This window comes from Micropterus dolomieu, linkage group LG16, assembly GCF_021292245.1.
Source record: "Micropterus dolomieu isolate WLL.071019.BEF.003 ecotype Adirondacks linkage group LG16, ASM2129224v1, whole genome shotgun sequence".
Lineage (NCBI taxonomy): Eukaryota > Metazoa > Chordata > Actinopteri > Centrarchiformes > Centrarchidae > Micropterus > Micropterus dolomieu.
This window is the reverse complement of record NC_060165.1, coordinates 3,100,497-3,114,427: the sequence shown is the minus strand read 5'-3', so window position 1 is coordinate 3,114,427 and position 13,931 is coordinate 3,100,497. Positions and strand designations below refer to the sequence as shown.

Here is a 13,931-nt window from a genome sequence, read left to right as displayed (position 1 = left end):
TTGTCTGTTTTATTATTTATTTAATTATGTATTGATTTGTCACCGGGCCGGACAGGGGGGCAGACACGGGGATGGGGGGGCACAAACAGACAGCACAGAGAAAGGACAAGACCTGTAAGAGAAGGGGGATGGAGGGTGGGGACAACAGGGAAAAGCTGTGGGAAACACCAATTGCAGAAAGCAACGAAACCTGCAATAGAACAGAGAGGGGGGCTTGGGGAGGAGAAAAACAACAACAAACAAACACAAACAAAAACAAACAATAAAAATAATAATAATAGTAAAAGACAACCAGCCGAACAGCAGCAATAAACAGCTGACATAGTAAGACAACTAAGAGAAAAATGAAAACAAGAAACAGTCACACACACTAAATAAGCAACACAGCACAGCCACGAGAGCTGGAATAATAATTAATTTAAATAAGTAACTGAAAGAAAAGCATCAGGAATATTTCTACCAGGGACAACCTAAATTTGTTTGTGTCTATGTGTGAGACTGTGTGTGTCTGTGTGTGTACATGTGTGTGCGCATAAGCCTGTTAAAGAATGTAGTTGTTAGTGAGAGTGGGATGCCACGACCGCGCCACACCCACCCCAGCAACAGGCAGGCAAGAACCCCAGAAGCCAATAGGGGTGGGAGAAAGAAAAAAAAAAAATTAATCAAAAAAACAAAGACTCCCAGATGCACCGCGATGCAAACGCGGAAGACCCCGACCCAAATGCCAGTTGACAACGTAATGCCGACGGAACGCAACAAGCGTAACCCGTGGAAGAACAGCGCCTGGACCGACCGCGGCGCGCACACAACATAGACCAGTGCCCCTCCCCCCACCCCCCCAGATCTGACCAACCAAGCACAACTGGACAAGATGCTGACAGCAGAAACAGCTGATCAGACATGAGTTACAAGTTCGCTATGTCAGAACTTATTCTGAAAAAGTGGTTCCATCTCCCATTTAGCGCATTAACTTTCAACAAAGGCAAAAACCACCTCAAGTAAGCGTAAACCTTTTTGCGAAAATAAGGATTTTTTTTTCTAATTTTGCCGTTTCATCAACCTTTTCTAATGCAATACTTAGAATTTCGCATTAAAAAACGTTGATGGAAACACGGCTTCTTTCTCCGCTTCTTTCCGCTTCTCGCATGAATGCGTACAGTCAAGCAGTCATGGCAGACAGTGGAAGCAATACTGCCCCCAGCACTTCCTGTAGTGCATTGCAGTTAGAAATAAACAACCAGAAATGTTCCTAATATGAAGATTGCTATCTCTCCCTTAAACGGCATCTATGTAACGATGCGTCGACAATGAAATTTCAATTTGGATTCAATTGTCATCGATTACATCGACTAATCGTTGCAGCCCTACTATAAACTGATTTATTACTTGTCTGTTTTGAATAATACGGAGCTTAAAAATTATTCACATATGAAATCGCAATCACAATGTAGGCAAAAAAAATCGCAATTAGATTATTTCCCAAAATCATTCCGCCTAGTGTATACTCACTTTTGCGAGACACTGTATACTAGTAGCATAGAAAACATGCACATTGTGGCATAGTTTCCTTTGTTGTTGCCTGCTCTTGTGATAAACTTAGTGAACACTTAAGAAGACCAGGGGTCTCTATGTAAACTGATTATTTTGTAGAAAAATGTTAAGTATGAAACAATTGCGTGTGTGAGGGAATTAAAATAAATAGGTAAGGAAGTCAGAGTTGTGTTAATATATTCAACATTTTGTTTAAAACTAAAAATTGAAGTGCCCTTATTTTCACGTGAGCCCCTCCCAACCAAAATGTCTGTGCACCTCCTGTTAATGAGAAATATTAATACTATTATTAATTACTAATATTTTTAGACTTCATCCTGACTTGTTCCACTGCTGTTGCCGCTGAAATGAAGCTATTCTTAAAAACAACAGCTTTACATTCACACAGGCAGCCCTGCAGCCTCTGTGATGTAGGAATCTTAACAGGTCTCATTAACAGGCCAATTTCTCAGATGTAGCCTATCTGTGTTAATTGAATTATCCTAAATGTTTTCACATATTAAGATTGACTATTTTACATACACAGCCAGGGTGGGGGGTAAAAATTCCCTTGATGAAAGTGGTAAATTTACAAAACTCAGAAATCCCCTGAGATTAATGTCACAAAAAATCCAAATCACTGCGGTGTTTTCTTCTCAACTGGCCCAGTCACGGCAAAGTCTCTAAGGTCCCACTGCATATATGATATTATGGTGTCTGTGGGCTGAAGTATTTTCTCATTGCTATCTGATTGTGAAGTATAATATAATTTTCCTCTGCAGGCATAATAACACGGCAGCAGCGTCTGTAGAGTGCTGTTGCAGCCTAACAAAATTAAGCATGTGGTTGACAAAAAACACTATTTTCAGAGTTTCTCTCATAAATGTATGATTATAATGTCAGAGAATAATGAGTTTTTTTACATGTAGAATTTGTTCCCCATAAATTGACCACTTTCATCTTGGAGAGTAAGGAGTTTTCTTTCAGATTAGTAGCCCTCTCCCCGGCTCCATTTTTTATTACAATGGACTTAATATGCAGTTCTACCTTTACATCTTAATTGTATTACACACAAAACAAGAGTCCATAAAATACTAAATAGAGAATTATAACAAGAATACTGTGAAGATAATTACAAATTTAATCAGTGTGCTACCAGCAAGCCTCTCTAGCTTTGATGTCCACTGAGATTTGGCCGTTGACATGTCTTTAAACTCCTCATATCCTGACACAATCAACATGCAATTCCCTGGGGCAAAATACAGAGCACCCCTTTAATGCAAACACCACCAACTCCAATTAAGTTAACAGGGACTCAACTAACCAACAGATTATTTCGTTTAACACCAGTGTAGGCAGTCAGTTTGTCAACCCTGAGTTAAATCTAAGTAGATTAAAGTCCCTCTGTAGTACAGCCCTCAGGACTCCTTGTTCTTCTTTACGCTGAAGATAGTTCTTAATGAGTACTATCTTAATCAGTATGCTGTATGTTTGGGGTCGTTGTCATGCTGCAGAATAACTTTGGGGGCAATCATATGCTCCCTGATGGAACTGCATGATAATTAATACCCAAGATGGCACCGCAGATGGCAGCCTCTGTATTACGCTCCGTAGTGCTTTTTGTGTTTTTGTTTATTAATTCTGTTTTCTGCCGTCCCTCTCTGGTAACATTTACCAGAGAAGAGCTCTTAAACATCGGACTTTCAACTGCTCACACTATTCCACCGCTCTTTATCGAACCTGGAACTTTTCCGGACTTATTAGTTGGAGGAGCAGCAGCTCTGCATGGGATCTACCGGAGACGCCGAAGGGGGAAGCGTGCAGGCGCACTGGTTAAACTGAGACAGCGGGGTTTTCGCACTGCGCTCCCTTCGATCCACCTGGCGAATGTCCGCTCTCTGGCCAACAAAATGGACGAACTGCTGCTCCTCAACAGAACTAACTCGAACTTCTGCAGATCTGCCGCCCTGTGTTTTACCGAATCCTGGCTCACCGAGCGCATCCCGGACAGCGCACTTCATCTACCGGGATTTAATCTCATCCGTGCGGATCGCTATACGGAAAAACAAGGGGAGGCGGACTCTGTTTCTATATAAAGGAAGGTTGCTGCACAGTTGTCGTAGTGTTGAAGAAATCATGCAGCCCTCACTTAGAGACATTGGTCATAATCTGTAAACCTTTTTATTCACCGCGGGAGTTTTCCTCGTTTTTCCTGGTCGCTGTTTACATTCCACCTCAGGCCTGTGTTAATGAGGCGTTACTACACCTGGCCGACCAGATAACTAACATGGATAAAAAACACCCAGACTCCCTGCTCATTGTTCTCGGGGACTTCAACAGAGCAAACCTCAATCTCGAACTCCCAAAGTACAGACAGCATATTAAGTGTCCCACCAGGGACACTAACACACTGGACCACTGCTACATTAAAGGACACCTATCGCTGTGTTCCCCATGCAGCGTTGGGACTCTGTTCACTGTCTGGTTCATCTTATCCCAACAGACAGGCAACAACTGAAATCTGCTAAACCTGTTGTAAAGACTGTGAAAAGATGGACCAACAAGTCAAAGCTGGATTTACAGGCCTGCTTTGACTGCACTGACTGGAGTGTTTTTGAGGCTGCAGCCACTGACCTGGACGAACTAACTGACACTGTGACATCTTACATCAGTTTTTGATCAGCTGGCTCTCTGGTGCGGTCAGAACAACCTAGAACTTAACACACTCAAAACTGTGGAGATGATCGTGGACTTCAGGAGGAGCCCCCCCCACTCTGCCCCCCATCACCATTCTAAACAGCCCATTGTCTGCTGTGGAATCCTTCAGGTTTCTGGGATCCACTATATCCCGGACCTAAAGTGGGAGCCCAACACTGACTCCATCATCAAGAAGGCCCAGCAGAGGATGTACTTCCTGCGCCAGCTCAGGAAGCTCAACCTGCCTAAGGAGTAGCTGATCCACTTCTACACAGCCATCATCCAGTCTGTCCTCTGCACGTCCATCACTGTCTGGTTTGGATCTGCCACCAAAACGGACAGGAGCAGACTACAACGGACAGTCAGGACTGCAGAAAAGCTCATCTGTGCTGAACCTGCCCTCCATTCAGGACTTATACATTTCCAGAGTCAGGAAACAAGCAAGTAAACTTCACTGTAGATCCATCTCACCCCGGACACAACCTGTTCCAGCTTCTCCCCTCTGCTAGGCGCTACAGAGCACTGTACGCCAAAACCAACAGACTCAGGAACAGTTTCTTCCCACAAGCCATCACTCTGATGAACAGCTGACTCTGACTCACAGTGTCAAGAACAATTCCTGTCCAATAACCCAGTAACTCTGCCACCTGTTTACTGGTTACCACTTATTTATTCATCATTCTCTATTTCAGAGCTGTTCATACTGTTCTACATGTCATATTCTGAATACCAAATCCACCTACCTCATGTGAATAATCCCTGCACATAATACTTATTTATGTGTACCTGTATATCACATCCACCTCCGACATGTACATTGTAATAATAATAATAATAATAATACTGGTAATAATAATTCACTCCTGCACCCTTTGCGCTCTGCTCATTGCACTATTATCTCAATCTGTCTATATTGTTTTTGTTTATAGTGTGTATATATGTGTTCTCTATACTGTAGCCTGTGTTTGATTTTATTATTGTATTATTGTGTAAGTAAGCACATTGTGAGCATTGTACAATCCAGAGTCAAATTCCTCATATGTGTACATATACCTGGCAAATAAAGCTGATTCTGATTCTGATATCATCTACCTACTTCTCAGCATTGAGGAGACATTAATTTCCTCTGCTGCAGTAAGTTTCTTTGGCCAACCACTGCATCTACTGTCCTCAACGTTCCCCGTTTCTTTGAGCTTCTTCAAAAGAGCTTGGACAGCACATCTGGATGTTGATGGTCTCAGTCTTGACATCTTGTATGACCTTTGACAATAAACTGTCTTCAGCAGCCTCACCTTGTTAGCTGAGTTTGGCTGTTTCTCACCCAGTTGTATTCCTCCTACCCAGCTGTTTCTGTTTCACTTCATGATTGTGTTTCAACCTACATATCAATCGGTGATCATTACCATCTGATTGATATAAATGTTTAATAATACTACTGACAATATGCCTACAAAATCCCTGACTTTGTGTACCTATAATAATATAGGCTGTTTTGAAGGCAAAAGGTTGATCCTATTTATTCTTCTGTTAACTTACTTTGCATACATACATAATTACATTTTTTAAATAAATAAATATATATTTAATATAGTAATAAATATTAATATCTATTTTGAAAGCATTCTTACTTTACAGCAAATTGTCCAGCCCTGCCTAAAACTCTTTGCACAGTAAATGTGTATATATACAGTATTGTGCAAGTTTGAGGCAGGTGTGGAACATTTAGTGGTAGTACAATCTTTAATGAGTAAACTGACTTTGACATGTAACAAAGTCCCTTTAACTCAGAAAGGTGATAAACTCTTACTTACTCTATAAATACACACAGGTATACTATGCAACTGTGTATGTACAGAGTACAAGAGTACAGTGAGTGCTCATATGAATCCCTCTTACTTTGGGTTCACAAGGCTAAATTGATATTCATGAAGTTAGAAATGATGACACAAAGTAACAGAACAGTGTTTGACTCTTTGCTTTTATTCAGGTAGCAGCATCAGTCAGCACTGTCCTACTTACACACTGCAGCTCCTCCCAGCCCTGCAAAGCCACACACACATTCAGAACCGAGTCAAACTTCTCACACACACACACACGAGCACACACGCCTGCTTACTGAACCTACACGTACACACAGACACACAGTGTATTCACACACACCTGCAAGACTGCACAGAGCCCTTCTGCTGCTTTCCTGTACAGATTAAGAATGCTGTAGTGACTGAGAGAGAGAGAGAGAGAAAGAGAGAGACAGTGTGTATCAGAGAATGTGTGTGTGTGTGTGTGTGTGTGTGTGTGTGTGTGTGTGTGTGTGTGTGTGTGTGTGTGTGTGTGAGACCTCTAGTTTCACAAAGATATGTATTGGCCAGTAGACCAGCGGTGGTATGTGCAAAGCCAGTGGTAACAATCTGAAATGTCAGCTAACGTTACTGATATCATGAATGCCATCACAGTTAAAGCAACATAACTGGGCTCAGCAACCTCTATAGACATAACGTTAGCTAATGGCAGAGGCGAAGAGATGAAAGAATACGTTGACGGTAGAAGCTCACAAGAGAAAAAGAGAGATTGACCGAGCAAGAGGCTGTGTGGCAAGCTAGCCAACACAGCTAGACACCAAACGACGCAAGAGCTCTTACAGTAACGTTACCGATGTCCGAGTGTGTTTTCTAGTAAGTTTCAACTCGAGATCTATAGCTAGCAGCTAAACCTCTTTCTGTGAAACCTCCGGCTGATTTCGCTCGAGTTGACAACTTTGCTAACGCAGGTAGGCTAAACATAAATAACGCGACAACACAAACATAGCTAGCCAGCTAATAAGTTATTACTCACGTGTCCAACCAATATTATCTAACTGCTGTACCGGAGGCTTCAGTTTCAGGACCCCCACAATCCTGGGACCACAGTTCTAGGACTGTAGTTCTTCTTTTCGACAGCAACACTAAAGAGATTAGCCCTGTCTGCTAGCACGTCGGCCTTGAGGCTGAAGTGCACAGCTGTTGGGTTAACTGGTCAACAAGCATATAATCAATAACTTAGGTTTAGACACACACTGTGAAAGTTAGGGTATGGGTAATTGGCTTCGGGGGGCTGTCAAGAGTAACATAGCTAGCTAGCTAGTTAGCCGGCAGTATCAAAGTAAACAAGGGTCCTACAAATGCAGTTCCGGTCCTAGGATTGCGGTCTTGAAACTGCAGCCTCCGGTACTGCAGCTACATCCAACTCAGTCCAACAGCTAGAAGGCCAGCTCGGCATCTGTCTCGCATCCCCTTCACCGCTTTTATCTCACGCCAACCTGCCCAGGATTCCAATGTGACACAGTGCGGTAGCTGGCATTGCAAGACCAAAGTGGTACTAAAAGAGAAGGCATTCACCCTTTAACAAGTCAGTGAAATATGAAAACAATTTTGAAGCTGTTATTTTAAGTTAAAACTACAACATAATGTTATTTTAACCGAGATGTCCTTTTACAGAGATGACACACACTACTTTATCTGATGTACTCATCAGAAATCTGAAGGGAAACACTTGTTACAACATCTTAAAAATTTGGAAATTTCCTACACTTTCAAATTGTTGTGTTCATTCTGAAGTGGTGTATTTAATTACTAATTCCATTTCCCCATGCATCAAAAAAATCAGCCATATATATGATAAATGTTGTCTTGCTCATAGTCCACAACTGCAATTCATCAATGACTTTGTATGAGTTTAATGATGTTGTTAGCTAACTAAATGTTACTGTTGTAAATAAACTGCCAAAGTGCAGAAGTTCTTCTTCTGTTTGTGTCTGGATTTTTGGTTCATCATTTCAAACCTTTCTATGATATCTCTGTCAGGACTCGCAGTAAGATAAACATACTTTATTATTATTTACTTTATTTATTTTATATACGTTATCTGTATTCCATTCACCTCAACTAACTTTAGTTTTTATCTCATCATATCGTAACATACATTATGATGTAGATACAAAACAGTGCTTTTATGATATTTTTGTCATATGGTTACAGTGTAATATTATAGTGACTGTCAGTCTGTGTGTCCTCTTAAGAGTCTAGATAACTGGGCAGAGATGTGTCTGTCAGGTGTCTGTCACAGCAGTAGTAAGAGCTGAACGGCGCAGGCAAAATATTCATATCACACCCAATGTCCACATCCAGCGTGACCATGTGTAGCAACACAAATGGGAGAACACACACCACAAGCGTTTTTGGACTCCACTATAATGTCGTCAAACTAGAGGCCAGAGTGAGAAAGAAAGAAAGCGGGAGAGAAAAAAAAAGTGTCTGTGACTTTCTCCTGACTGCAAGTGGTTGATTTTCACCACTCTCCTCCTCAGATGCTCCTGATGATGTGCGGAGGAGACACTCATCAGGCCTGTAAACACACTGATAAATAATACTGATTGTTGGAAAAGAAAAACGTAAACAGAGAGCTCACTGATTGGTGCTTCGCCTCATGTGGTGGGGTGGCAGCTTCACAAACCGACTTCCAGCAGGTGTTTGTGCAGAGCACACTGGCATCAATTTAAAACGCACCGTAAAAAGCACACTGCACCAGCTGCTGTCAGATTCTTTAGCAGTAACAAAACTCTGGAAACAATCTCAGCACGCTCGGGCTGATGTGAAGACCCTGAATTTCAAGCGCATGGACGACCTCCCGCCGTCCCTGCACTTAACTTCCCTTAATATACGAAGGGGAGGATTTATTCTGATCTGTATCAACTGTCAAACAAATTAAGCAGCAGCAGCTGGTCGGCTGGTCGGCTGATCACCTCAATATCTGAGTGTGTGTCGCTCATCACAATGTGAAAATCTGTGTGGACGCTGCTGCTTTGGCTTATCATGCCACCCGATGACAATGTGCGTTTAATGTGGGGTGTGCTGTCAGTCAAACTGCCGCTGCTTTTTGTTGGCACTTTGTTGGCGTGCAAACAGAATGCAAGCCCACAATGTTTCACATCTTCAGCTCTCCTCAGGCTTTTAGCTAAGTGCTGTCCTGGAGGGACACATACACAGTCACACTTTTCATCTACCTGCATGTACACACACGAACACGCATACATACATATAGTTACACACGCAGTCCACGATTCTGTCACTGCTCTTACAAATATGGCAATGCATTGATTGCCTGCCGTCTGTCAAATTTCAGGGCCAAGAGCTCGGGGCCCACACAACAGTGGCCTGGACCTAGCAGTCACTTGTATGGTCACAGCTTTTACATCCTGGAAGAAGGGATCTCCTCCTGGATTATCTCTTCCATCCACAGCAGAGGACAAAGAATGGACATAAAGACCCTTGCAGTTCCACACTGACGGTCAAACGTTCTAACAAATTCTGAGGGACTAAAAGTATCCGTTTCCTGTTGTCCTGTCCTGGAGTGTGTCAGTTGTTCAAGGCTGGGGGTGTGAGGGTCTGCAGTGGTGGCTAGCTGTTGTTCTCAGCTGTCATGTATTTTAGGGCGGCGAAGCCATAGCGCCGCGACATGTTCTGCTGGAACTCCTCCTTCAGGGTCTTGAGGCAGACCCGGTACTGCTTGTTGGAGCGGAACTTGGTGATGTCGAAGCTGGGCGCATGAGGCATGTGGATCATGTAGGCATTGGGCAGAACCACAAACTCGTACTCCTGTGGAGAGAGGAGGACAGGAAGAACTTTCAGGACGGCTGACTACTACAACCACCGGGCTTCTTTATTACAACACCTAATATAAAGTTGCACTGGTTGTGTTATGGGCCACAAAGGGGCAGCTGAACAACCTGTAAACACAGCATCTGACCTATTATTCAACCATCCAGCAGACACAACGTAACATTAGCATTAATCTGGAGACATTATTATATCTGCCTGATAGATGTAAGTCCAATTATAACTCTATCAACTCCTGATCTTGATAATATTTCGGCATGTTGCACCAGCTGAATGTTTTATGTGAAGTGTGATTGGAAGTCTGACTGTACTGCTACATTGTAAGTTCTTCAGTAAGGTAACCCTGATTAACATCACCTTGTTAATTAAAATTGAAAAACAATCCTATCAACAATTTCTTCAGTGGTATTACTGTTTTTTCTTGTTTATTTTACTGTTGAGGAAGTAAAGGCGGCACAAATTACGTCCATGTAAAAGAGTTTGCCAATGTCAAGAGTTACGAGCTTCTGTTACAAGCAACCAAAAGGGGACAATTCTCAACTGAACGTAGCATTCATCACACTCAAGTCCACTGTGTCTGCATAAGGAAATAAGGAAATGGCTACTACACGACTACACCCTGGACAACAGAACCAGCCTCAGCCCTGACCAGATCTGTAAATTACTCCACCTCTGTCTAAACACCACCTATTTCCAGTACAACGGAGGTTTCTACAGACAAAAGCATGGCTGTGCCATGGGCTCGCCAGTGTCACCTATTGTGGCAAACATCTACATGGAAGAAGTGGAGGGAAAAGCCCTCAACTCTTTCAGAGGAACAGCACCGAGCCACTGGTGCAGATACTGGATGACACTTCACAGAACACATCAACTCTGTGGACATCAAGTTCACGCGAGAAGATTACCACAACAACAGTTTGGCTTTCCTGGACTGTGCTGTACACTGAAGAGGACAGGAGCCTGCAAATTCAAGTGTACAGGAAATCCACACACACTGACCAATACCTACTTTTTGATTCCCACCACCCACTGGAACACAAGCTAGGGGTCATCAGAACCTCGCACCACAGAGCAGACTACATACCAGCAAGTGCAAAAGCCAGACAGAAGGAACAGAACCACCTGAAGGGGGCACTTACAGCCTGTGGATACCCTTAATGGACCTTTGTGAAAACAGCCACAAGATCCAGGAAGAAGAGGAGAAGAAGGTCAAACGTGACTCCATATGTGTCTGGAGTATCAGAGAAACTCAGGAGGATTTTCAACAAACACAACATCCCTGTTTGTTTTAAACCCAAGAATACACTAAGACAGATGCTGGTCCACCCCAAAGACCGCACACCCAAACACAAGAAAAGCAATCTAGTGTATGCGGTCCAATGCAGTGAGGAATGCACAGACCTGTATATAGGGGAGACTAAACAACCACTACACAAACGCATGGCTCAACACAGAAGGGCCAACTCCTCAGGTCAAGACTCTGCAGTCTACTTACATCTGAAGGACAGAGGACACTCGTTTGAGGACCACCAGGTTCACATTTTAGACAGAGGAGATGGATGGTTTGAAAGAGGTGTCAAGGAAGCCATCTACGCCCGGGTCGAGAAGCTGTCATTGAACAGGGGAGGGGGTCTACGCCACCACTTATCCCCCACTTACAATGCTGTCCTTTCATCACTTCCCAGGAAACTCAACAAACGTAACCTATTGGCCTCAGGTGAAGATACCAACGATGGTCGTTCAGTCTTGGCCACAGGTAGTCCTAACGACTGTAACGACTGTCGTCACAGCAACAAGGAACACTAACGAACCAGCGGTATCGATGACCCGGGCCAACGACCCCACTGAGGTTAAATAGCTGAGTTTCCCTGCCAGTCAGTCAGAACTGAAGAAGTCCTTTGGATGAGGGACGAAATGTCTTCCAGTATCTTCAACCAAGTCCCTTGACCTTGATTTTAACCTTCGTTGGATAGCTACTTTTAAATTGGCAAAAAAAACAACCATATACTGAAATGTAATGTCAATACTGAGAGCATTTCTTTGTGTTCAGTGTTTAAATTGTAGGATGTGGCTTTTAAAACTGCATAAACTATTTTATTTTTTTTATTTTCTACTTTCCAGAATCTCACCACACTACAACTAAGAGGGATGGCATTCGCTCTTTGTCTGATCTGACCCAGTTATTAGTCAACCCCAATGGCCCCACTGTGACGCCACTCAACAAGGTTCAGAGCCAAGAGAGGCCACTGTTCCTGGTCCATCCCATTGAGGGATCCATTGCCGCCTTTAAGACGCTTGCTTTCAAGCTTAGCATTCCTTGTTACGGCCTGCAGTGCACAAAAGGTATTTGGTGTTCACAAACACACTTACTTAGGCATGGTGTGTGTCTTGAGAGCCCCTGAATGAAAGTAATTAGGGCCCAAGCATGATCCTGGCACTCATAGTGCTGTTTTTTGTTATTCCTCTTTTGTAATGCATTTTTCAGTAGCTTAGGATGCCCAAAAAGTCAGGAAAATTTGTGTTGTGTGTGTCTCTCTATCTCCCAGTTTGAGGATTTAAAGCTGTGAATGTGTTTTTCCATTGAACTTATTATGCCCAACCAAGCTCACCTTAGTTCATCCCCTCTCCACCAGCTGCTCCTCTGGATAGCATCCAGTCCCTGGCAGCCTACTATGTGAAATGTATCAGACAGGTTCAGCCAGACGGGCCGTTTCGGATTGCTGGATACTCCTTTGGTGCCTGTGTGGCATTTGAAATGTGCTCTCAGCTTCAGACCCAGAATCTACCTGTGGAGGACCTCTTTTTATTTGATGGATCACACTCCTATGTGGCAGCATACACACAGGTTAGAGAACAGAGCTAGTACACGCCAATATTTAGTTTAATGAGAAGTGTGATGTCAGTATGATGTGATGTTTCAATACAGAAATTAAATAGGTGCATTTAATGATGTAGTTTTTTAATCTCTTTTACAAGGATGTCCTGGAGTAGTAACTAGGTTGGTTAACTTAACGTTTGGTTTGCAGACCTACAGGGCCAAGTTGACACCGGGTAAAGAATCTGAGGCTGAAACTGAAGCCTTGTGTGCCTTCATCCAGCTGTTCGCTGGCATCGAGTACAACAAGGTAAACAACATGCTCACACACACTCACTAAAGATTTTCATCCATCACAATATTAAAGTCTCTGGGTGCTTGAGCAATGTAATAATACACTGACTTCTCACACTGTTTGGCTGTGAATATTGAGGTTTTTTTAGGTGTAAAATTACAATAATGGAAAAAGGCGAACTACTTCACCTGGAATTAGGAAAGTTGTTTCAATCAGAGGTCTGATTGAGTTTCTTACTTTTACATACTTAGCTTACCAGAAGTTTCTCATTCAGCCCTGAAATGATTACACTTGAATGAGTTAGTAATAGGTTTCCAGCTACAGTAATTCATTTTTGGAAACGGTTACAGTAGAGACGAATCGAATATTAAGTTTTGATTTATTTGGATTAGCTCCACCCAGTGCTAAGACAAAGGGCTGAAATAAGTTTTGGGTTTGCTTGTACAACAGCACAAAAATATAATGTCAAAATAAAATATAATGTAGATGAAAAACTGTCTTTAAGTAGTGCAACAATCATACAGACCTACTCAGAGTTACAGTGCCTTGCGAAAGTATTCGGCCCCCTTGAACTTTTCGACCTTTTGCCACATTTCAGGCTTCAAACATAAAGATATAAAACTGTAATTTTTTGTGAAGAACCAACAACAAGTGGGACACAATCATGAAGTGGAACGAAATTTATTGGATATTTCAAACTTTTTTTAACAAATAAAAAACTGAAAAATTGGGCGTGCAAAATTATTCAGCCCCCTTAAGTTAATACTTTGTAGCGCCACCTTTTGCTGCGATTACAGCTGTAAGTCGCTTGGGGTACGTCTCTATCAGTTTTGCACATCGAGAGACTGAAATTTTTGCCCATTCCTCCTTGCAAAACAGCTTGAGCTCAGTGAGGTTGGATGGAGAGCGTTTGTGAACAGCAGTTTTCAGTTCTTTCCAGAGA

General features: G+C 42.6%; 1 protein-coding gene across 1 annotated transcript in view; it reads right to left on the bottom strand.

Moving 5' to 3' along the window:
- Positions 1 to 6,186: 6,186 nt before the first annotated feature.
- The window catches only part of large1 (LARGE xylosyl- and glucuronyltransferase 1), a 133,607-nt gene continuing 125,862 nt past the window's right edge, over positions 6,187 to 13,931 (bottom strand). The window contains exon 15 of the mRNA XM_046071787.1: positions 6,187 to 9,857. Within this exon, the coding sequence (XP_045927743.1) occupies positions 9,660 to 9,857 (198 nt within the window). The 3' untranslated portion in view covers positions 6,187 to 9,659. The remainder of the gene's footprint in view (positions 9,858 to 13,931) is intronic.